At 39.6% G+C, this 26552-nt stretch overlaps 1 protein-coding gene across 8 annotated transcripts in view; it reads right to left on the minus strand.

Moving 5' to 3' along the window:
• Positions 1-3789: 3789 nt before the first annotated feature.
• Ldah (lipid droplet associated hydrolase) overlaps positions 3790-26552 on the minus strand; it is a 97915-nt gene continuing 75152 nt past the window's right edge. For all 8 annotated transcript variants that reach the window (XM_020156626.2, XM_020156625.2, XM_074049249.1 and 5 more), the window contains 2 exons: positions 21681-21763; positions 3790-5496 (listed from right to left, as the gene is read on the minus strand). In XM_020156626.2, the coding sequence (XP_020012215.1) occupies positions 5305-5496; positions 21681-21763 (275 nt within the window). In that variant the 3' untranslated portion in view covers positions 3790-5304. The remainder of the gene's footprint in view (positions 5497-21680; positions 21764-26552) is intronic.

Below are 26552 nucleotides of genomic sequence, written 5' to 3' on the forward strand. Positions count from 1 at the left end.
TTGTTGCTGGAATTCTCACTTGGGATGCTGCACAGAGTTAGCGATCAACAAATAATAAGCCACATAATTGGTGGTTGCTAATATCCAGACTCCAGAAGTTTCTAACCATAGCAGAACAGAAGTAACAGTTATAGCCATAGCAGAGGAGGTGAATGGACCATGAGGTAGAGTGGCCTTGCTTTCTTGTAGTTCTCTGGTGCCAGGAAGCAAACAGTTGATGTTTTTGAATCTATCTGACTTCTGTGCCTAGCTCTGCTGGGAAAACACTTAACACAAAAGCAAGTGTCTCTGCCCAGCACTTCTACTGACATGTCCAATTTGAGGATGAAGGGTTCCTGAGATGTGAATCTTACCCACTGTGAGAATCTGCATTTCTTGAGAACTTGCCTGTTAGGTATGGTAGAAATTTAGATTATCTAGAATACGAATTTAGAAAATCAAATTTATACTATATTCTAGCAGCAGCTCCTATTCTCTAAGCCTTGCAAGTAAAGAGATGACTAAAACACAAATCCATCTTTTGGAACTCTCCGCTGGAGGATGGGAAGGAGTGCTAGTAGTGAGGGTAGGGAAGAGCACCGGAAAAGGTGCTGTGTGTGCAGTGATGGCAAGTGCTTCAGCAGAGTGGACCCTGGGGAGGCAAGTTGAGAAGGAGGGATGGAAGGAGAAAGGAGAGAGAGCGGTGGGAGGCAGGAGCAGTTGGTAGTTTGGGCCATGTCTCAGGGGTGGGGTAGAGAATGGGCACGATTGAGCCTGGGGCACTAATTCCCAAGGTTTAAGAGCACAGCGCATGTTCAGAGAGCTAAGGAGGCGTTATCATGTCCTGTCCTGTGTGAAGTATCAGGTGATGGTCAGGGAAGCAAGGCAGAGGGACCTGGCCTGTGACTGCAGCCTCAGCAGACTTCCAGCATGTGATCTTCCTTCTCTCAGCAAACTGGCTGATACAGTGTTTGCCTCTGATAGCTGATTATAGCTTCCAGTCTTTTAAAATGATTCAACTATCTATTATTCCTCTGCCAATGGGGTGCTCACTGCCCTTTGAGTGACTCCCTTTTCCACCCCACCACCTTTGCTAGGTTTGCCCACTGTGGCCTCCAGGAGGCAGCATGATGCAGAGGACAGAAGGGGATGAGGCAATAGCTCTGAAGAGGTCTGCACTGGAATCCCAGCTCTGCCACCCACCAGTTGTGAGACCCTGAGCAAGGTAATGGCCCCTCCATGGTAAACTGTACAAGGGGCATAGTCAGAGCCTCCCAGGATTGGGAGGCCTGCAGGAGACATTTTGATCATGCAGGAGATTCTTTACCTGTACTCACTTTCCTCTTATGCCAAACCCACCCAAGTTCTACCTGTCCTTCTGGGTCTAGAGGTAGACCCTTTTCCCTTTCTTTCCCCAGGAATTTTCTCTTTATAGAACCCTGGACCCTCTCCAGGTATCACATTCACTGACACTAGTCTTGCTATGGAGTTGCCTTCAGTCTGGTGGGAGAAGCCAGACCCATGTCCCACAGCCACTCCTCACCTGGATCAAGGTGATCACTGACCCACAGCTGCTTGGGGCACAGGCAGTAGTCTCAGCCCCTCAGGAAGCAAGGAAGACTCTCATAAAAGCCTTTCTGTCCTCACCACTCCTTCAGGAAAACTTTGCTTATAGCCTCGGAAATGTTTGTTCACAGAGAACACTTAGTCCCAGCCTCCAACCTCTCCTAAAGCCCGACCCCGAAGTGAAGGAATGCTTGTGTGTCCACACTCCTGCTTCCCTGCAGAAGGCCAGGAGTAGGAAAGATGCTTCATGCTTTCTAAGAGATCCTTTGGTCTTCGCATCTTCTCCTAGCCAGCTGTGTGAGAGCTGTGTGTGGGGAGGCTAAGTGGCCTGAGGCCAGAAAGCTAAGCCAGGTGAGCAAGTGTCACCCCTGCACAGGAGCCAGAAACACTGAGACTACAAGAATCGAGTTACAGGCTTGGTGACTGAGCCAGCCTGGGGCCCTCAACTGCATTGGAGAGACTAAAGGAAAAGTAAGTTTGCCATCCTTTCCTTTTAGGTATCATTCTACAGAGCATTGATCATAGGCCAGGCAAGCATATGTCTATGCTATACATATAACCTATTGTATTCTCCCCCAAACAAAAACCTGATGTCATCTCAGCTTCAGAGTTGAGGAGCTGGGGGCTCAGAGAGGTGTGAAGCCTATGGAGCATCACAAACCTAATGAATGACAGATCTGGGATCTGAACCCTGGTGTCCATTTACTGTCTAAAAGAAACTTACTTTTTGGGGTGTGGGGGAACCAAGAACAAAAGCCAAGAGACAGATGCAAGATTTTTTTTTTTAATAATTAAAATTTTTGTAAATTCCAAAATCATCTCAAAATTCCAAAAAATTTGCAAATACAGAGAACATTATTTTCCTGTGAACAACCTGAGAGTAAGCTGACATGTGCTTATGATATTAATTGTATTCTCAGTACAAATAAGGATATTCTTTTTCTCTACAATACAACCACTGAAGTCAGAAAATTAACACAGGAGTCTTGCTCTCAGCTGTTCAAGTTGTACAAATTGTCCCAATAATTTATTTTCTAACAAAAACATTTAAACCATAGTTGTGTAAGGCTGTCATGCTTCTTCAGTCTCTTTAATCTGGCATTGTATTTGTTTTAATATAATGTATGCTATAGTTTAGAGGGTTGAGTGGAGGCACAGACAGAAAGGGTCCTGGCAGCTGTGGGCCTAGGCCACCAGAGCTGCTGAGTACGCCTCTGGAGCATCTCTTGTGGTCCACAGCTGACTAGAACCACTGTGGACATGGACTGAGGCTTCAAGTGATGCTTTTCACTCAACATTAGACAACTCTACAGGTTAAATCATGGACAAAGACCATCCTATGGTTGACTGGAAAACACAGCAGAACTGTTTCTGAAAAATGTGTCTCACTCACTGTTTCATCAATTTTTGTCTTTTGTGTAATTTTTAATGAGAAAAATGAATTTATGCCTCTTGGAATCTGATTCTTAACTCTTTAAAAGAAGGAATGAGCTGGGTGTGGTGGTTTGCATCTGTAATCCCAGCTATTCAGGAGGCAGAGATTGGGAGGATCAAGGTTTGAGGCCAGTCCAGGCAAAAAATTAGTGAGACCCCATCTCAACCAATATGCTGGGCTTGGTGGTGTGTCCCTGTGATCCCAGCCACATGAGAGGCATAGGAAGGAGGACTGCAGTCTGAGGCTGACCTTGGGCAAAAATGTGATACCCTACTTGAAAAATAACTAAAGCAATATAGGGGTTGGGGGCATGTTTCCAGTAGTAGAGCACCTGCCTAACAAGCAGAAGGCCCTGAGTTCAAACTCCAGTACTGCACAAAACAAACAATGAGTAAAACAAGCTAGTGCACGGCTCAAGTGGTAGAGCGCCTGATTAGCAAGCATGAAGTCCTGAGTTCAAAACCCAGTACTACCAAAACAAGTACAAAACCAAAACCAAAACCAAAATCAAAGCAAACAAGCAATGAGAAAGAGGCTTTTCCCTTTAATGGCTCAGTCTAAGTAGACAAATTGCTCATATTGTACCCTCTTTCCCAGATGCACAGATAACAGGCCAGACGTGCTCTAAGTGCTGGTAAGACATTTATTTTGAAAACTCATTTGGTATTTAGATGAGGAACAGGAATTAAGGGTCAGTATCTTTTTTAAGCTCTGTAAAAGGAAAATAAGATACAATGTCATACAAGCAGAGTCTGGAAACACAGAGTAAGGTAAAATAACTTCTAAAGGAACAGCTGTGGATGTTGCTCTTTATTGCAGTAGGTTTGATTTAACTCTACTTGTTATATGGTTGGTTTCATGCCATTGACCTCTCCTGTATGCAAGGCACTCAGAGGTGAGTCCTAGCTTCCAGCGTCAGTTTTGCAGAAGGCCTCCCCATGCAGATGCCAATAAGGTCATGTGTGCAACCCTGTGCCTGTGCTGTGTACCTGACAGCACAGCACCAGAGCTAGTCTTTCATCAGAGGGCTTTCAGTTTTGAGAGGAAGGACATCTCATTGTCCTTAAAAGCATGCAAACACCATGAGTGCTTTCCTTCAGTAGAAAATGAAATGCTTCTGACTGATCGCCCACTGCCACTGCAGCCAGTGGGTCTATTGGCCCCTCAGGTCTCAGGATGGAATCAGTTTAGGGAAGGCAGCACTATTGTTAGTCCTCCCCTAGCCAGAGACACAATTCTTCTCTTCTAGGCCTCCATGTGTCCAGGGAAGGCAAATTCACATAATTTAACAGCTTACTTTGGTTAATTAACAAAAATAATTCTGTTCCAACAAATAAAGTTAATACAAATGGAGAACCAATTTATGTTAATACTCAGCAATTTAAACACATTTTCAAACTATTTACTAGGACATTTTCAGGAGAAAAGAACAGTCAACTATTATCATTAGCGGCTAGCACAGTACAGGGCTTGCTGCTGCCCTTCAATGGAGCTTTTCTGTAAGAATCACAGGAGGAGCAGCTGCAGGTTGGCCGGTAGAAATCTGATTCAGGAGAGCCCAGTGCCTCTCTCCCGGCTCTGAAGAAACCTGTAGGGACCTGGCAGGTTAAGGCTCAGATCGGAGCCTGCTGACTGTCCTGAGTCAGGAGGTAGAGTTGGGATCCTTCAATTACACTCTGGTTAGTTGACCACAGTAATATCTGGTGAACTTGATTCTTTGTCACATCTGGGAGATCATGATGTCATATGGATGACCTCAGCCAAGACCTGTGCAAAGTTAGTTTGGGCTAATTTTCATCTTCTGTCCTTAGAGGAAACCCAAGTCCACTGCCAATATCTGCTACTGGAACAAAAGTGTGTCCTTGTCATGATCTCACACCCTTTACGTATCTGACTGTACACTGATTCACTGATCTCTTTTATGCTTTCTCATAGTAATTTCATGATTTCCTCTAGGAGAGTGTAGTTTATGCTACAAGGAAACTCAAATAAAATTACCTACATTTTGTTTTTGTCTATGAGGATTCTGCTGACCAAAATACATTGTATGGTGCCACTGGACATCTTGTGCAAAAAGCAGTCCTCATTTAGATCACTATGCTTCCTGACTCTAGGAAAATGTGTTGTAACCCTATGGAATGATTCATCAACTGTGTTCCTTCAGCATGTAGCATGGGGAGCTGGGAGCTGCATTTTTTAAGCCAAGAGGTTCTCACCTTTTCCTTTTTTAACATCAAACATCAAAATTAAACATTTTCTTACTATGAATAGCACATTTATTGCTCCACATACTGGCTATAGGTGCTTGTTTCCTGTGTCAGTATTTATATTTTGGACAGATTATCCTTTAGCCAGTCAGCAACCACGCCAGCCATTTCCTGGCCAAAACGGAGGATAAAAGCATGAGGTATTTTTTTCTCACAGAGTCGAATATCTCCTTCTGGAAAATCTTTTCTGATGTCTTCATAGTACTTTACTGGACACCAACGATCTGTTGTGCCATAGTAAAATGTCAGCTGAAAGAAAAGAACATCCTGTTAGGAGACACTTTCTTTCTCCTTCTCACACAGATGTGACACCAGGTTCTGCAGTGCTTGTTCCTGTCCCTACCAGCCCATCCCGAGGCTCCTCAGAGTATGGCCCTCTGCAGTCAGCAGGCACTCACAGTCCATGGGAATGTCTTACAGGAGCTGATGAAAGAAATCCATGTAGGGAGATCTCTGTGTGGCAGAGCCTCTAACTAACTAAAGTAACTTACCAGCAAAGTCATGTGTACTGAGGTGGAATGAACACTGGATACCTAATGACTCAATAGTTTTCATATAGCCATATGGGAGGCATAGGGGAAAGGTTCATTAAATGAGAAGAAAAATTGGACTGACTTGTGCTTTTCAATGTAGCAAATGAAATGTGACCAGTATTCTAGGAAAGTTTATGACATTTCTAAGAAAAGGATCCATGTAATAGGAAAGTAAGTTGAATTTAGCAAGGAGGTGTTGCAATCACACTTCAGGTGACATGACAGTAAGCAGGCTGAATGGAGAAAGAGCCTCCTTTAGACATTACTAAGATCTTTACAAGAGATTTAGCTACACCTGCATGTGATATATAGATACATATCTATATATCTATATGTCTCTAGATATATATATCTAGAGAGAGCGAGAGAGAGAAAACTAGGCTGTTGTGCTTTGCTATAAAACTCCTATATACTATGTTTCTTTTTAAAAAAGCCAACAAAAGATAAATCTTACATTCAGAAGAGTACATACCGGTTAATTTCTACAAAAAAAGGATTAATCTTAAGGACCTTATGACATGTGTTATCACTAAAGAAAGAAGTTATAATAAGCTCTAGGCCATAAGATGTCAGTAATAGCAACTTGTAGCATCCATAATATACCAAATTTGCTCACTCACCTAAACACTTAATCACTTACTCATTAGTCTGTTTGGCAAACACTTATTGAGTACCTTCTCTGTACTAGGAACCTTGAAAGAGATAATAAGACACAGTCTCGGGGAGGGGAGAAAGGTGGCCTATTACACAAGGCAATTAGAGTGCAGACAAGGGGCAGCTGAGAGGAAACAGTAGGCAGAATCCATTCCCCTTCAGAGGTTTTTGCCTGGGTTGAATCTTCAAGCTGGGGAACTCACTGTGGGGGCAGACCAAGGAAGTCACAATCATGAAAGAGCATGGAAATGCTGGGGCAATAGAAGGAACTGAGAATGGATGGAACGTTGGCTAGTGGAAGACACAGATCAGGTCACGATAGCCTTCCATGCACATGGAAGGCACAAGAGTGCACTTTATTCTGATGTCCACAGAAGCCAACAATAGACTTTACACAATGAAATGACATGATTAGGAGTGTATGTTAGGAAAATTAATCTGTCTACAATGGGAAGAGAGATTGGAAGGGATCAAGTGCGGGGAAGAAGGTATGGGAAATAGGAGTTACTGCCAAGTGGATAGTTTTACTGTATTGATCATTAAATCCGTGATCTGAATATGGGACTGGTGAGATTGCTCTTATAAAAACCCTGGCCTTTAATATAGTAATATTTCACTGAAAGTCAATATTAAGAGATAGTTAAAACCACTTTAGAGAGCAAAATAATGTAGTATTCCAGAAAGTCAGTCATTAACAACTAATCCTTGAGTAAGACTTATTCTGAATCACTTTAAAGAGATTTTTTCTGGTTGTCACTTGAGGTTCCAGTTCTGAATGCTGTAGAGGACCTTGACTTATTGATTTATCACTTAATTTATTCTTTTCATTGTCCTGTTTTTGTTCACTCCAACTATTTCCAGGTCCTCCAAAGCCCCTAAAACTGAAATTCATTTTGTCGTGGCTCTTAGCAGGGTAAGGATTACTTTTGCTTTTTGTAGAACAGGAGAGCCCAACAATTGCCTGGTTCTTCCTCCTGGTCTCAGCTCTTTCGACAGTTCTAAAGTAGCTCCTTCTGCAGCTCGAGAGCTGGAACCTCCCCATCAATGGTGACTATTCTGGCCAGTCATGAAAACATATGTGTCCCAGGATTAGGAGGAACTACCCTGTTTGTTTCCCCTTAAAAAGCTGCCACAACTACAAGCAACCTCATATATTAATCTCCTACCAACAGGGCTAAAAACCACTTCCTATACTGACTACCAGCGATCTATAACTGTGTTCAGGAAACGGCATATGATGCAGTCACTATGCACACATAGTGACTCAGCATTTCCCCAGAGCATGAACCAGTGTTGAGAAATCTAGAAGTCCAGACTTGGATTCATGACCCACTGGTCTATTGCTCTGGTGTAGTGTCTTCTCTTGTCTGAAGATACCTGGGCTCTGTGGAAGCTACTCTGGGGCCCTCCAAGCAGCACATGCTATAGAGGTGAGTTATGTGAAAACTATAATACTAAAGGAAGTTAGAGGAAAGCAAGGCAGAAAAGGCCTCCCCTCACCAAGTCACCTTGACAAGAACATCACTGTCTGTCTGCACTTGCATTTCAAGGACAATATGAAGAACTTAACATTTCCTTGTGAGTGAAGGAATCATAACTTGAAGTGTTTCCCTTGGCACAGGGAAACAGCACTACTTCCCTCACGCATGAAGTACAGACAGTTGAGCAGAGCTAATTAACATGGATTGTAGCGACCCTGTACCTTAGTGTATTGAGAGACAACCCATGTACTACTGATTATAGGGTGCACAGTGCCCAGGTCACATGGTAGGAACTTTAACAGACAGTGATGTCAGTGTTCAAGATATCATCAAAAGTGAGGATTCTAGATTTTCCCTTGTACACGTCATTTGAGTTGACTTCTCAATTCTTTATGACCAGTAACTGTCTATAGTAGGCTTCATTTGGTTATATCCCTAACTGGTGGTGGGGGTCAAGATTTTTTAATTTTGTTTTGATTTGTTTTAAAAGTTTTTCCTCAGGCTACATTCCCTGAAGGGCTTTTTATGAAAACCTTGGCTTCAAGTAAAACATGTGGCTATCTAATGCCTTACAACACTGGTTTCAGATACTTCCTGTTCTTTATAAATTAGAAATCACAGGCAATAGATCTGACCAGAGGATTCGGCACCTTATAACCCTAAATAGGAAAATGAAAAAGTATGGGGTGTGTGGAGATAGTGGTAGGGGATGGAGAACAGGTGAGGTAGAAAGGAAGATAGCTAACTGGACACCAAAACTAGTGGTTAGGTTTGTAAAAAATGAATTGTGATGAATCATTATGAACTGAAGAATGAAATATAGGAACTGAGAATGATGTGCCAGGTTTTGTGCTATGTACTTTTCACATATGTCATTGCATCCTTGCAACATTACTCTGAGGATGGTATTTTATCCCTGTATGGTATTTTACAGACAAGGAAACTGAGCCTTAGTGAAATAAACTTGCTAAGTTCAAGCAATGAGTGAGTTGTAAAGCTGGGTTACAAATCCAAGAGCAACATCCCTGATCAGTATTTTTGACTATATTACTTGTAACTATCAGTGGACTGACTAATGTTATAAAAACACAGACCTGAAGATTAGGGGGAGGGTCTTAAACTGGATATGATAACTAACAGAGTATGATAATCACTGAAAAGAACAAACCCAACTACCTTTATTTAAAGCCATCTCGAAGTCTATGTGGTTCTATATAGATGCTATGTGTCTTGGAGGAGATAATTATGGTGAAAATACTGGAATTAGTAACTAAGGATCTCAGCCTATCAAGAGGATGTTTATGTTCAAAGGTTTAAAAGAAAGTAAATTATTTCCTGAAGTTTATTTCTCTTTAGAACTTGTTTTCATATTCATGAGAGTTGATAAAAAGTATGTATTATTGAGAGGGCAATTTTTGTTTCCAAATTGTTGTCATGTTAAGTGACTCATTTTTCCATTAAACACAAAATTAATTTACTAAGTTCTTCTAGGTTTTGATTTCCCAGGGCTGCCCTTTTGCTTCTCCTCTTGTGTTTTCTACAGGAAAGTGGAATTATAGTTATAATAGTTTCTATGCTCATAGATGTATTTTCTTTTAACTTGTCCCTGGAAGTTGCTGCAGCATGTCCTCAGTTGTCTCTTCTCATGTGTTTTCCCCCCACTTTTTTTTTTCCTATGAATAGGCACTTTTGGACAATAAATTGCCAATCCTGACAGATTCAAAGGAGTTCCACTAAAAATGACTCTGAACCTATCCCACACCTGGTACTGTACTAAGTGGTTGAAATTCAGAAATGGCTTCTGCTCTAGAAAAAACTCTCAGGCCTGGGAGAACACAGGCCTGAACCAACTGGCTCTCAAATAGGCAAGTGTGAGCATAGCTTTGCCCACACACAAAGAAGAAAACTGAGTTCTGCCCTGAGGGAGTCAGCAAAGCTTTGAATATATACTTTGAGCTGCTGGCTTTTATGCATTTTTAATAAAGTCTTTATTACTAACAGAACAAAGATAACAGTAAGAGACCATAGTATGATTTGGATAAAAACTAAAAAAAAAAAAAAAGACCATTTTAAACATCTTAATTATGGAAGCAGCCACACCCAAAAAATCTCTGAATTACTTTTCTCTATTCGATAGGCCAGTAGGACTGCAGGCATTACAGGAATGGTCAGTCTAATGAAATGAAAGTTTCTCACAGTTTAAGAAGTGTGTGTACATCAAAAAGATCATTCACCACGACCAAGGAGGCTTCATCCCAGGAATGCAGGGGTGGTTCAACATACGAAAATCAATAAACGTAATAAACCACATTAACAGAAGCAAAGACAAAAACCACTTGATCATCTCAATAGATGCAGAAAAAGCCTTTGATAAGATCCAATACCACTTCATGATAAAAGCTCTAAGAAAACTAGGAATAGAAGGAAAGTACCTCAACATTATAAAAGCTATATATGACAAACCTACTGCTAGCATTATACTTAATGGAATAAAACTGAAACCATTCCCTCTAAAATCAGGAACGAGACAAGGATGCCCATTATCTCCACTCCTATTCAACATAGTACTGGAATTCCTAGCCAGAGCAATTAGGCAAGAAGAAGGAATAAAAGGAATACAAATAGGTAAAGAAACTGTCAAAATATCCCTATTTGCAGATGATATGATCCTATACCTTAAAGACCCAAAAAACTCTACTCCGAAGCTTCTAGACATCATCAATAGCTACAGCAAGGTAGCAGGATATAAAATCAACATAGAAAAATCATTAGCATTTCTATGCACTAACAATGAACAAACTGAAAAAGAATATATGAAAACAATTCCATTTACAACAGCCTCAAAAAAAATCAAATACCTAGGAGTAAACTTAACAAAGGATGTGAAAGACCTCTACAAGGAAAACTATAAACTCCTGAAGAAAGAGATTGAAGAAGACTATAGAAAGTGGAGAGATCTCCCATGCTCATGGATTGGTAGAATCAACATGGTAAAAATGTCTATATTTCCAAAAGTAATCTACATGTTTAACACAATTCCCATCAAAATCCCAATGACATTCATCAAAGAGATTGAAAAATCTACCGTTGAATTTATTTGGAAACACGAGACTGCGAATAGCCAAGGCAATACTCAGCAAAAAGAACAATGCTGGAGGTATCACAATATCCAACTTCAAACTATATTACAAAGCAATAACAATAAAAACAACATGGTACTGGCACAAAAACAGACATGAAGACCAGTGGAACAGAATAGAGGACCCAGATATGAAGCCACACAATTATAACCAACTTGTCTTTGACAAAGGTGCTAAAAATATACGAGAAATATAAGAGCAAAGACAGCCTCTTCAACAAAAACTGCTAGGAAAACTGGTTAGTAGTCTGCAAAAAACTGAAAGTAGATCTATGTTTATCACCCTATAACTCAAAATGGATCAAAGGACCTTAATATCAGACCCAAAACTCTGAAGTTGGTACAGGAAAGAGTAAGAAATACTTTGGAACTATTAGGTATGGGCAAGGACTTTCTCGATGGAACCCCAGCAGCTCAGCAACTAAGAGATAGCACAGACAAATGGGACTTCATAAAATTAAAAAGCTTCTGCTCAACAAAAGAAATGGTCTCTAAACTGAAGAGACCACCCACAGAGTGGGAGAAAATATTTGCCAGCTACACATCAGACAAAGGACTGATAACCAGAATATATAGGGACCTCAAAAAACTAAACTCGCCCAGAATTAATGAACCAATAAAGAAATGGTCAAGTGAACTAAACAGAACTTTCTCAAAAGAAGAAATTCAAATGGCCAAAAAGCACATGAAAAAATGCTCACCATCTCTAGCCATTAAGGAAATGCAAATTAAAATTACACTAAGATTCCACCTCACCCCTGTTAGAATAACCATCATTAGCAACACCACCACCAACAGGTGTTGGCGAGGATGTGGGGAAAAAGGAACCATCTTACACTGTTGGTGGGAATGTAAACTAGTACAACCACTCTGGAAAAAAATTTGGAGGCTCCTTAAAAATCTAAACATAGATCTACCATATGATCCAGCAATACCACTCTTGGGGATATACCCAAAGGACTGTGACACAGGTTACTCCAGAGGCACCTGCACACCCATGTTTATTGCGGCACTATTCACAATAGCCAAGTTATGGAAACAGCCAAGATGCCCCAGCACTGACAAATGGATTAAGAAAATGTCTTATCTATACACAATGGAATTTTATGCAGCCATGAAGAAGAACGAAATGTTATCATTCGCTGGTAAATGGATGGAATTGGAGAACATCATTCTGAGTGAGGTTAGCCTGGCCCAAAAGACCAAAAATCGTATGTTCTCCCTCATATGTGGACATTAGATCAAAGGCAAACACAACAAGGGGATTGGACTATGAGCACATGATAAAAGCGAGAGCACACAAGGGAGGGGTGAGGATAGGTAAGACACCTAAAAAACTAGCTAGCATTTGTTGCCCTTAACGCAGAGAAACTAAAGCAGATACCTTAAAAGCAACTGAGGCCAATAGGAAAAGGGGAACAGGTACTAGAGAAAAGGTTAGATCAAAAAGAATTAACCTAGAAGGTAACACCCACGCACAGGAAATCAATGTGAGTCAATGCCCTGTATAGCTATCCTTATCTCAACCAGCAAAAACCCTTGTTCCTTCCTATTATTGCTTATACTCTCTCTACAACAAAATTAGAGATAAGGGCAAAATAGTTTCTGCTGGGTATTGAGGGGGGGAGCGGGAGGGGGCGGAGTGGGTGGTAAGGGAGGGGGTAGGGGCAGGGGGGAGAAATGAACCAAGCCTTGTATGCACATATGAATAATAAAAGAAAAATGAAAAAAAAAAAGAAAATGTGATATTTATACACATTGGAATTTTACTCAGCCATGAAGAAGAATGAAATCTTATCATTCACAGGTAAATGGATGGAACTGGAGAACATCATTCTGATTGAGGTTAGCCTGGCCCAGAAGACCAAAAATTGTATGTACTCCCTCATATGTGGACATTAGATCAAGGGCAAACACAAGGGTATTGGACTTTGATCACATGATGAGGTGAGAGCACACAAGGGAGGAATGAGGACAGGTAAGAAACCCAAAAGACAAAAACAAAAACAAAAACCCAAGATAGCATTTGATGTCCTCAATACAAAGGAACTAATGCAGAAACTTTAAAGGGACAGAGGCCAATAGAAGGGGGGGACCAGGAACTAGAGAAAAGGTTAGTTCAAGAAGAATTAATTTAGAAGGTAACACATATGTACATGAAAGTAAACTCCCTGTACAGCTATCCTTATCTCAACTAGCAAAAGCCCTTGGTCTTTCCTATTCCTGTTATTGCTTATACTCTCTCTTCAACAAAATTAGAGATAAGGGCAAAATAGTTTCTACCTGGTAGCTAGGGGTTGGGGGAGAGAGAAAGGGGATGGGGGAAAGGGGATGGGGGAGAGAAAGGGGGGAGAAATGACCCAAACATTGTATGCACATATGAATAAAAGAAATAAAAAAAGAAATGTGTGTAATTTTTCCTTTTGTTAACTTTACAAATAAAATGAATTTTAGAAGCTGCTTAGATCATAATCCACTATGTAGTCAAGTTGGGCACAAACATTCCTCAGGCAGTGTTTGGGCAGTCTGTTTCATGATATAGTGTAGCCTGAGCAGAGTGGTAAATGGTGTTTCTAGGGGAGTCATGCCCAGAGTGCAAGGCTTCTCATGATGCCTTCATATTACAGTTTGATAAAATAATCTTACTTACATTATGGTAGAGTGATTTGTGAAACTACTCAAGCTCATTATGTAGGGACAGGGCAAAGAGCTGGTTGGCATTGGTGAGAGTGACCAAAGAGGATGCTGCAGATACTCAGTGAGGAGCTTTGTCTCCTCTGCCTGATTCTGAGAGGTCAAAGGAAAGGATGTCACTCCTACATTCTCTACCTTTTCTTTCCTTCTGTGGAATAACTTCTACCTAAGTCGGTATTTTTTTTTTCTTTAATTGGTTGTGAGAGAAGCAAAAGGTCAGATACAAAGCAGCCAGGTGCTTACCCAGTGTTCAAATTAGTGCCTAAACATGTATACCTCTATGCTGGTCAGCTTTCCATTACTGTAACAAATGTCTGAGATAGTCACTTATAGAGAGAAAAGGTTCATTTTGGTTCTCAGTTTCAGACGTTCTAGACTATGATAGATTGGCCCTGTGGTTTGGGGTCTGTAGCATGGTAGCATATCACGATGGGGAGCACAGGGGAGCCATTCCCCTCATGGCAGCTGGGAAGTGAAAAGAAAGATAGGAAAGGGCTGTCCCACTATCCCCTTTGAGGGCATGCCCCAGTGATATAAGACCTCCCACTGGGCCTGACCTCTTAAGGTTCTACCACCTCTTAATATGACCAAGTGAGAGCCAATCCCTCAATTAACATATAGGCCTTAGGGGGAAATGGTCTAGATCCAGATTAAGGTAGCCTCCTATTTCCCACCTAGACCTTCCTGTCTTGCCTTCTTCTCCCTGTTTTCATCACCTTCCAGCTTTCTGGGGCTTAGGATACAACATTTGGGTCCATCAAACTAGTTCACCTCTGGAGAGAATCTAGAACAGCTGGATGACAGCCATAGGCTTCTGCTTCTCCTTTCTCACCAGAGTCCAAAACACATAAACCTTGACCTTGTGAAGCTAAAGGGAACCTATTCTGTAATACAAGCATTTCTTTTCAGTTATTTAAGAATTTTATCCCTTTGAGTACATAAGTAGCTACAAAGATTTAAAATTCCACTGTGGACTTTTGGAGCAACCTAAATAATTCTTTCAAAGCTTCTAAAAAAAGGAACATTTAAGTTTCAACATACCTTGTTTCCTTTCTTCACTTTATACCTATATGGCTAAATTACCATTATTGAGAAAATGAGAATTAAAATTGCTAAAGAAAATGGAGGTAACAACCACAATACATCCACCCATGGAATCCTGCTTCTCTCTGCAGGTACCCAAAGATGTACAGAATGGGGTTCTCTTCTTTCATATGGCAAATGGGTACAAGGCCAGAACTCAACTCTTTCCCTTAGAAGTCATAAAGCCATCTAGTGATCAGCTTTGTCTTTCCTACATGGACTTGCAGTGAGAAGCTGATTCAACACCTACTTTCTGCTGACTTTGAAACACTGGGATCCATCCAATTTATCCTCCTGCATTTCTGTTCTTCCCTGGTCACTTGCCTCAGGAAAGTGGCAGTTATGCTGGAATGGTTGTGCTTAACTGAGAAATGGCAGAGCCCAGCTCATTGTCATTCTCTGCACTTGGGTACTGAGCCTGAGTTCTGTAAAACTTCAGTACTACTGTGTGTTACCTCATCATGACTCCTTTACAACAGCCCCTATAGGCTTCTGCGGGACTGTTACCTAGAATGGGACTGAGAAACCTGGATCTCAGACACATCCTTAATATTACTAACATTTTTTAGTGAAAATATATAGAAAGGGAGTATGTATGGGGAAGAAAAGTTAGGAAAATAGTCTTTAAAAAAATATTCAGAGGTCTATTTAGTCTATAACTAACTTTATAATAGTAGCAATGAACATTTATAGAATGCTTACTACATGCCAGACACTCTTGCCAGATCTGAATTACAGGGTATGAATTACAGCATTACCCTCTTGGAACAACTATATAAGAATGATACTAGTATTAAATGATTTTATTGATGGAAAAAGGAGGCACAGTGGAGTTCAGTAACTTAAGCAAGGTCCAATAACTAAGCAAGTGGTAGAGCTGGAGTTTGAACCCCTGCTATGGCACTGACTCTGTTCTCCAACACTCACCTCCATTCAATCAGAGTCCACAGGAGAACTCAAGCATATGTTAATGTACTTTCCTCAAATGAAGCTCTTAAGGTCAAAGTGATGGAGATAAAAAAAATGAACTTATCTGTTTCCAGAATGATTATGACATTCTGGACAGGCTTCAAATTAAACAGGCAGAACTAACACAATCTGTTTCAGACTAATGCTTAGCGGAAAGGCAGTCCTGGTTAGCTGGTCCAGGGAGCACTTCCTATGCTCCAGAAAGCAGGACGTGTGCATGTCAGAATGATTTGCATGCCGATTGTGCAAGCAAGGGCAAGAGAGTGTTCCCAAAGGCAGCATGCACCTCTGCCTAAGGCAGGCTGAGAAGACTGGGAGAGTGCCAGGGCAGAGGGCTCCTGTTAATAAGGATACTTTGCCCTTTTCTCAAGCCTGACCCTCTGGAACAGGGCAACGCCTTGCAGTCAGCTCCTCCAGTGCTGCCCACCTTCATCCAAAATCTGTACCCCATGTGTTCCCTTTGTGAACAATTTCAGACTCCTGTGTACTGATAGCGGTGCTCAGTTTTGGTCTAGAAGTAGCTCACACCAGCTGTTTCCATAAGTTGGGGCCAAAGATGGTCACGGCAGTTTAGAATTTCCCTCCTAAGTGAGTTTTAAATGAAAACTGAAAACTTCAAGTTTATGACCAAATGCTAATTCACTTTTCTATGAATGAGCTCTGCATCCATCCCCTATAGGTTAGAACAATGGCAGAACAAGGGAACACTGACCTCCTCATTGCTTCAGATATACCAGGTGCCTTATAAGCAGAGCAGACCCCAGAGGCTCCCAGAAAAATTGGGAGTAGAGTGGTAAAAATGTACAGTTGGTTTTCTTCCTCTGGTTTATTCTATCCTGGTTCTCATCTATAATCCCTCTTCCCCCTCCCACCTGATTCTTTAGCTCCTCTTTATCCCCATTCCAGCCCTTAAGTTGGGCTCCCAAAGAATCAATCTTTAAATGTCTTCTCTTCTTATACTTCATACTTCTGTAGGTTGTCACTCTCTATGCTCATGTCTTCAACTACAGACCTATGATGCCAAAATAAAAACTGACTCTTCTTTTGAGCTTTATACCATATATCCAGCCATCTGCCAGACATGTATCCACTTGGATGCTCCATAGGTAGGTACCTCAATCGCAAGTGCCAAAATGGACTACTTTTTCAACCACATCTCACAACCTCAGGTTGCTTCTCCTGTATTCCTTCCCTATTACTAAATCCAGATTCAAAGAAATGATCTTAGATTCCTCCATCTCTACTTGCTAATATCCTGTGTGCATAAAGTACCTTTGGTTCAACTTTCTAGATCTTTTCATCTTCAATTCCACTGCCTTCATTCTTATAAAAGCCTTATAGTCTTCCCACCTGAAATTTCATTTTTTCACAATGTTTGGCCACACATTTCCTTCAGAATAATCCCACTCATTTGTTAATCTCACCACAGTTTTAGGGATAACTTGGTTGTTTGTAGCTGGTATATGCTCTGATTGGTCAGTGGTTATATCATGTGGTTGCCAAATATTTGAAGATCACCTAGGTTGTTATCCCCCGGCTAAGGCCTTTCAGTGGCTCCCCAACAGCTTAATACCTTTAGTGCAGCATATCATGCTTGTTTTGTTCTCAGGCGAAGGCTCAAGCTACCATACCACACTATCGAACCTTTTCTAGTTTCTCTAATGTACAGCTTCTTTACGTGGAGTCTACTAGCCAATGAAAGTTCATGGGCTGGGAACAGAGGTATCTAAACCTGAGAAAAATTACACCTTTATTCTTATTAGTTCTAATTATAATTTAATATTTCCTTTAGTTATGAATATAGGCAATAAACCATAATATTAGTGATATATATATGTGTGTGTGTGTGTGTGTGTGTGTGTGTATGTGTGTATTTTGTCACCTATAAAAACTATGGATATTTTCAAATCATAGTAAACCTACTAAAGATAACCAAAACATTTAATTATACTCAGTAATTCTGCTATTATATCTTGTTACCCAATATGTTAGTAAAGATGCACATATTACTATGTTACACATTACTTTAAAATACTTTGATAGCTATGTTTCAATAGAATCTGTACTCGAAAGGCTTCCCCATTGATCTGTTTCTTCACCTATCTACCCAGACCATATTTACCAATTGTTTACTAGGTATTATGAATTGTGCTGGATCCTGGGGGAGCTCAAGATGAGAATAAAAACTCCTTACTTGAAGGCTGGGGGAGAGGGGAAGGCTGATCATTTCTATATGGTGTGACAAATGTAATATTATAACTTTACATAGGAAGCCATGAAAGTCAAAAGAAGGGACAGCTTACCAAAACAAGGGGCTAGAGAAGACCTCCTAGAGATGACTCTGGAACCAACTTTTAAAGAACAAACAGAATTTAGTCAGGTGAGAAAATAACATAACCTATGATGCCATAAACCATGGCTTACTCTTTTGGAAACAACTATAAGTCTGATATGTTTATGCCAGGAAAAGAAACAACTATCTGTCACTGAAGCACTACAAATAAGCACAACTGTCCATAATTGGCTATAAAATCTTGAGACCTTGGAAGGAAGACAATCAGCCCAGTAGATTTTTTCAGAGTTAAAAGGGCCAATTTTCAGCCTGAAGATATAACTCAGTGGTAGAGCACTTGTCTAGCATATATAAGGCCCTGTGTTGGATGCTAGCACTACACTCATTGCCAAATTGTGAGAACATCTTTAGTTAAGAAATTTGTATCCATATCTCTGGGTTACATTGCCCTGTCTAGTGGGTAGGGAGGGGTAGGTACCAGTGGGAGTAAGGAAGAAGTGGGGAAAGGGTGAAGGAGGGTGAATATAGTGCAAATACTGTGTACACATGTATGTAAGTGGAAAAATGATACATGTTGAAACTATTCCTGAAATGGGGGGAGGGGGAATAAAGGAAAATGATGGAGGGGATAAAGTCAAGTATGATATATTTGATATACTGTAGGAACTTTTGTAAATGCCACAATGTACCCCCAACCACCACAATAAAAAATAAAAATAAAAAAAATAAAAACAACATAAAAAGAGGTCAATTTCCCCCCAAGAATATTAAACGTTCTCTTCAAGTCGGCAATGGAAATCAGTGGTAGAAAATCTGAATTTAGAAGTAAAGTCTGTGGATTATGGTATAAGAGATTTCTAGGGTAGGAGAAAGAATCAGATAGTCTTCTGCATGATATAGTAGAGAGGCTACTTTTAGACTAGCTTTCCTGTGGTTTCCTGGTTAGATGGCACAAAGATATTTTTCAGAATATCTTTGCTGAATAACTGAGATATATGGAGTAATTTTTGCAACAATGTGTGGCTCGAAAACTGTTCATACTAGACTTCCCTGAACAGGTATGACATTTCTGAATGCCTTTGTTTGGATAGAAAAGGGAAAGAACATTCTTGACCAAAATATCTAAAATAGGGATATTTTTAATCTCAGGAATTGTTTTTCAATTTTGACTATTTTCAAGTTTGTTTTTTAAATCTGGAAGGCAGGAGTCAGTGTTCACTCTTTTCTTAGAACTATGTGCTCTGTTAACTTTTCCTTATTTTCTCAAGCAGAGAGGGCATATTATGTTGATTCAACTTTTATCAATATTAAATTACAGCATGCTTCCTCTTTTTCATTAGAAAAACAAAAAATTACAATAAACTTCCTGTCTCTCAATACCTAGTTTCATTTAGGAATTGAAATTGTATTATTTGAGTGGAGGGCTCAAGTTCAGCTGGTAGAAAACATAGCCAATGACAGTTGTCTACCATCAAACTAAACAATGCCTCGTTTCCCCAAATTCTAGAAGTATATTAAATGTCTTTGAAACAAAACTTTTCCTTGGAGTTGGGAAAGTTTATTCCTGTGACTGTGTTTTAATACTTACCTTGAAATGTCAGCCATCTACCATTATATCCCCATATTTTTCCCATGGAAGTTTCAGTAAACTTATAGCTCTGACACAGTTAGCATAAGCAAACCTCTATCTGGGAATGATTACACTTGCATATGGATTTAACTTAGCACAGGAATAAGTTAGCACCTTTTTTTGACCTCTTTCTGAGCACAACATACAAACAGGACCCAGGAATGATGAGTATTTTATAGCAGCTGGCTTCCCCAGGTGGTAAGATGGGCTCAATACATGATGGGTCTAGCCATTCAGCAAGTGTGAATTTTGGAAGTGAGCATCTGCCAATCTTATTATTAACTGGGAGTCGAATTGTTTCTATGAACTCCCAACCTTGGAAAACTTAAATGCACTTTTGAAACAGACTCACTTATAGTTTATTTTATTTTATTTTATTTTTTGTATTTTCACATCCTTCAATGGTCAGAAGTAGTTGAGAACCCTGGAGGGAAGGTTCTTTCAAGGCTCCAGCCTTCTCCATTCGGTTGGGAGGGCTTCTTTCTTATTCTAAATGTCTACCTCTGGACAACTGCTGTTAAAGAATTACAATGAACTACGACCATAAGGCAGAGATTGGTATTTTCCAAAATCTTCTCTGGGTGAATGTTTTCAATATTTTGAAATAAGTATATTTCTTGCTTCAATAAAATTACATTGAAAGGGTATAGAAATATGAATTAGCACTGAAGACAAGTTTAAGTCAAATGTCTCAAAAGTTTATGAAGAGATTCTAAACCCAGTAGAGTATCTAAGATTTTATTTGCATATTGTAGGCTCCTGAGCCCTATACAAGTAGACAGAAGAGATTATTTTATCGCACCCAGCAAATACCATTGTTTAGTAACAATTGTTAAGCTCTACATTAGTGTTAGTAGCAGCAGATATAATTTTTAAAATTTCTAGTAATTATGTTAAAAAGGTACAAAAGAATGGGTAAAATTACTTTTAGTAACAAATTTTATTTAACCCAATCTAACTAAGATATTATCACTTCAATAGGTAATTGACATAAAGCTATTACTGAAATATTTTCCATTTAGATACTAAGTTTTTCTTCTTTTGTCATACTGGGGAGTGAACCCAGGGACTTTCATATGCTAGGTAAGTACTCTGCCACTGAGTTACATCCTCTAGTCCTAGGTACTAAATTTTTGAAATTCAATGTGCATTTTACATGTATAGCACATCTCAATTCACCAGCCACAAATAACCACAGGTGATGAACGGGTATGGTATTAAACAGTACAGCTCGGGCTTGGGGCTGTCGCTCAGTGGCAGATCACTTACTTCGAATGTGCAAAGCCCTGGGTTTAATCCTCAACACTGCAAACAAGACAAGACAAAAAAAAATAGTATAGCTCTATCTTATTCAGTATGGGCAAATAAGACAAATGATGCCAATGAAGTATCGCAGCCACCTAAATTCTAGGGTGTTTAGACATATTCTAAACCATGCTGGCTTAATAGTTTCAGAGATTGGTGTTCCCAAATGTGTTTGTGCAAGAGTGTAGCATTTGCAGGTGCAACACATATGCTGAATATTTCAAAAAACTATTTTTTTGTGAGTGTCAGAGTGAGACAGTCTTACTTCAATGAGTTAAAGAAAAAGAAACACAAGCTTACTGGTCATCAGGTCATACATAATGTTACTTCTTTTCCATTGTCTTACTTATGTTTCAACATGACTCGTTTATTCTGTAAATATTATTGAGTCTTCTCAGTACAATGCATTGTCAAAATAGAAAAGCACTGATTCTGAAAATAAGTTCAATACACATTTAAGTAACTATGTAATGCAATCAGCTTTCTTTACTCTAAGTAACTTTCAAGGATGACATTAATTTGAACTAGAAGTAAAACTCTGTCTCAGTCTACAAACCTTTGAGGTGGTTCAGATTCTAACCAAATCTAGCCCTTGTCCTTAGTAAATATTTCTGCCCATCTACTTATCTGCTTGCACTACTAAAGTGATTACCTTAGATAAATGTTCCTTTATGACTTCATCATCTCTCTTCACCACTTGCATCATTTCTTGGCCCCCAAGGTAGGCAGCATTAGCTACATTTAAAAAAGAAAAAGTCAAACACTTAGAATATACAGAACAAACACAAACTTCAAATTAATTTTAGTAAATCCATGTACCTCTCTTTTCTATCTGTCAAGTGCTATCTGAGATACAGGTGAGGCCAATAGAGGCAGGTACACCAGCTAACATGCATAGTGTCTAGAAACAAGAGCGTGTCCTAAAAAACAACACAAACCTTCTCTCAACCTCACATGGATCCTCAGTAGCAAAGTTTAGTGGTCCAACTGCCTGAAGAGACCTCTCAACCCCTGTAGCTGTTCCTCTACCAGTTACCTCTAAACATTTGTGAACGTCTTGCTATCACCCTTGCCCATCTGCTATGAAGCTGAGGACTTAGTTCACTTTTACAGCCCTTACATACCGTCTTGTCATCTTCTCAACAATTTATCTTATGTTTAGTTTCTCTATTACTACTTAAATAGTATATTTACACTTTCATTTTTAAATATTGTTCACTGCTGAGCCAAGTAGTATACCACATTTCCGTCCTTATATGTCTCCTCTTCCAGTATTTGTCTTAGCTGTAGTTCTTTTTTCCCTAACCCTCCACCCAATCAGATATCTTTTTGAGTCATTTTGTCTTGGAGATTTTTCCAGTACCTTTAGACCTGCTGCTCTAATCTAGAATACTGGCAACCTAGAAATTCCCTTTGCTGCCTTCTTTGGTCCTTCTTACTGCTAAGTCAAGGTAATTTAACTCATCTATTTGTTTATTCATTCCAAGATTATTGAGCACCTATTATTATGCCAGAAAGTGCTCTAGGCTCTGGAGATGGAGCAATGAACAAAACACATAAGCTACCTGCTGTTATTGAATTTATATTTTTAGTGTTGGGGATGGGTGAATACAGACAAACCAATATATAATCCATGGTGAGAAAGGGCTATGGCAAAAAAGAAAATAAACTGGGAGACAGACCGTGCAGAACTACAGTGGTGTCCTATTTTGTATAAAGTGCCACTCTGAAAAGGGGATGCATGAACTGAGACCTAAGTGAAATGAGGAAGTGGGCCATACTGACACTTGGGGAAGAAGCATTCCAGATGACAGCAAAAGGCTGAGACACTTGCTATGCCTGTAGGAATGTAGGAAAAGCCTGTGTTGCCAAGGACGAAGTGGGAGTGGGAAAGGTAGGAGATGGGGCAGGAGAGGGGCTAGTCTATTATTTCCTGTCACAGAGGTGCTTGTCTGTGGTTCCCTTTGTTTTTTGGTGTCCGTGTCTTAATGACTTAAGGAAAAGCATACTAGGAGGCCATGAGTGGTGGCTCAGGCCTACCTGTAATCCCAGATACTTGGGAGGCAGAGAGAGGACAATGAGCAAAAAGTTGGTGAGATCCTATCTCAAAGAACAAGCTGGATGTGATGGGTACCTGTAATCCCAGGAGGCACTGGTAGGAGGATCATGGTCTGAGACTGACCCTGGGCAAAAACTGCTATGTGAGTATAAAAGGGTGACTGTCGTGGGTGTTGGGAATCAGCAGAAACAGGGAGGGGGAAAGGAGAGGGTACTTGGGTGAAGGTGGGAGTAAAGAGGATCGAAGTATGTTACATATACATGTTTTACGATACTATGATGAAACCTACTGAACACTGTTTGGGAATGGGGGGAAGGTGGAGGGAACATAATAGAGGGGGTGAACTTGTTCAATATACACTGTATGCATCTATGGAATCATCACAGTGAAACTCCCTTGTACTATTAATGTATACTAAGACAAAAATAAAGCAAACAACAAAAACCCTCACTAGACCCTATCTGAAAAATAACTAACGCAAAAATGGCTGGGGCATGGCTCAAAGGTTACAGTGCATGCCAGCAAGTGTGAGGCCCTGAGTTCAAACACCAGTACTGCTAAATAAATAAATAAACAAATAAATAAATAAATAGTAGGAGTAATTATTCCTTAAAAGTGAGACAGGATATTTAGTCATAGCTATACACAAGAATGTGGAATACAAGTCTCTAAGTCTTAGTTCCAAAAGCAGATCCATCTTTGTTTTACTACTAATATAAGGTATAATCACAAACAAATTAAAGCACCAGAGATTTGGTTAATAAATTATGGTTTATCCACTCTTAATAACTTCAACATATAATCTATTAAAATTATGCTGAAGAATATAGAATGTCAAATACATTTTTAAGAATAATGGTAACTTTAAAAAGCAGGTTACAAAATAATACTGCAAGATCCCAATGTAAAACCAGACAAATGTGTGGTACAGATATATACGAAAAAAAAGAACAATAAAATAACAATGATTACCTCTGATTGATGGACTCCCAGGTGATTTGCCTGTCCTCCCTTCTTTTCTCCCTTTCCCTTCCTTCCTTCCAATGGTCATAGCATTTTTTTTGTACACTCTTTTGTCTTTCTTAAAATTATTTATTGCCTCTTTTCTTTGGTTAGGCAATGAAAATTCCCTACTTTCTTCAAATTCCCATTTCTATCATATTTTATTCCTATGCATCCAAACACACCATATAATTCACTCACTCCATCCCTCTTCTTGCAGAGCCGTTCGTTCTTCTGATCTAGTCTTAGATTGGTTGCTCTCCTGCTGAATAGCCATCACCCTTGGACTTCCTTTTGTGACTTCTCTGGACTCAATTCTCTGTTTTGTGGATTCTATCTATGATGTTCTTGGTTTATTCCCTTACTTTACTGAAGCACACTTTCCAGTAAGTAATAAAAAGGTACATGGAAATTAGATTTTATAAATATTTATATATCAAATTTTTCTCTATTCTTATTTACAGTTTAGCTCTATATAGAATTTTAAGCTAAAAATGGCAAACCTTCCAAATTTACTATCTTCTAACATCTAAGATTAATGATTCCAATTCTAATTTTTTTTTTTGGTATGCAACTACTTTTCTCAACCCTACCCCATCCCTATCCATACTCCTGTCTCCCCAAACCCAGGAGCCTTTGGTGTTCTGAAGTTCCATAGGGATATGGTATTCTATAAATCTGTTTGTGGACATCCAAGGGGCTCATTTACTTGCCTGGATGCATCAAATTCATTTCTGGAAATTTTTCTTTCACTATTTCTCTGATAATTTCTTGCCCTGCTTTCTCTGCCTTTCCTTTCTAGAACTTCTATTAGTGGGATATTGGACCTTTTGGTTTGGTTTATCCTTTAAGTCATATTTTTTTTCTATATCTCTTCTCTTTTTCTATTTGTATTATTCAACTTTCTTTTCTAACCTTCTACAGAATTTTTATTATGGCTGTCAAACTTTCAATTTCGAGAACATTTTCTTGTTCTCTTTCCTTTTTCATAGCATTCTTTTCTTTGTTTTAGGGATGCTTTTTTTTTTTAACTTTCTGAGATTAAAGTCATTTTTTCCTTTTTTCTTACTCATTACATTATCTGTGTCCTCTGAGTCTTCCCCTTCCTCCAACCTATATTTCCATTTTGAACTCTCATCTTGAGGAAATGCCTGATGCACTTGCATGATATGATGATATGGGCTGTAAAAGTAACACCTGATGCTTTTATCTGTATTTATTAGCTGTAGGTTCACAAGGGAAGACTCTTCCTGATTTGAAAAGGTTTCATTTCAGACCTTATACAGATGGAAGACAGTGTTTTCCTACTGGGATAATTATTTTCTATTTTTGTGACAAATTAGACTTCCATATACTATTATTTCTCCTTCAAATATAAGAGCTACAAAGTTCAGGAAAAGCATCCATTTGCACATTTCCTTTAGCCTTGAGTTTTTGGGAGTCCAGACTGTTTGACCCTGGACATGAGATAACCTCTTCACCTCTGGGGTGAAGGCTTTTCCTTTTAAGTGAGGATGACCAGCTTCTTTCCTGTTACAGCAGGCCCTGATGGACAGCTATTCACCCTTAGCTCTCCTGTATAACGGGGCTGTCGCTGAGTGTGATACAGACAAGCTACTCATAGCTAAGAGTCTGATCTCTTGACATAAGAGCTCTAAAAGCATTTTATTTGAAGTATAGCCTCAGTTCACCTAAGATTGATGGATAGGAATAGTTCCTCTACCTTATGCACAGGTATAGCAGGTTTGAGTTCTGTTGTCACCAAGAGGCTGAGTGTCACACTGTAAGGAATGAAAGCACAAGTGGACAAAGAGCCTCAGTGGCAGTTTTCATCAGTACAAGAGAAACTTACAAAGTACACTTTTCTCTTAGGTGGAATTTGCCTCATTACAACTCAGGGAACTTGAAATTCAACACAAAACACTGACCATCGACAAAGCACTACACTGTCATTGTAAGCAGTAGATTTACTTTTATCTTTCCAGATCTACTCAGAGATTCCAGTTGGTCAGTGATGTTCATAATCAAGTCAATCAGTTTGTTTCTTGTATGAGAAAACATAAAATGTTTGGCAGAATAACATACCTTTATTTAATCTTCCTATAAAAAACACTACTATAGACAGTTCAGAACGTACAGAAGGGTCATGTTGCAAAAGTTGAACCCAAAGTCAACTATGTTGAGTTTGGTACTTGTTTCTTCATGGGGAGAAGCTTGGGGGAAGAAAGTACTATAATAAAGGACAATATCTTACCTACTACTTAGATCACTAGTAATGAGAGCCTACATCAGACATTCTCAAACTTTAGTAAGTCTTCATTTACCACAGAGGACTGTGAGTACAATGGAAAGGTCACCTGGAATTGTTATGTGAAACCTGATAAGGTTCTGACTTGGTGTGGGAAGGCCTAACTTTGGTGCATGGCAGCCATGTGAGATGCCTCCCAAGGCCCCACATCTATA

This window comes from Castor canadensis, chromosome 12, assembly GCF_047511655.1.
Source record: "Castor canadensis chromosome 12, mCasCan1.hap1v2, whole genome shotgun sequence".
In the NCBI taxonomy this organism is placed as follows: domain Eukaryota; kingdom Metazoa; phylum Chordata; class Mammalia; order Rodentia; family Castoridae; genus Castor; species Castor canadensis.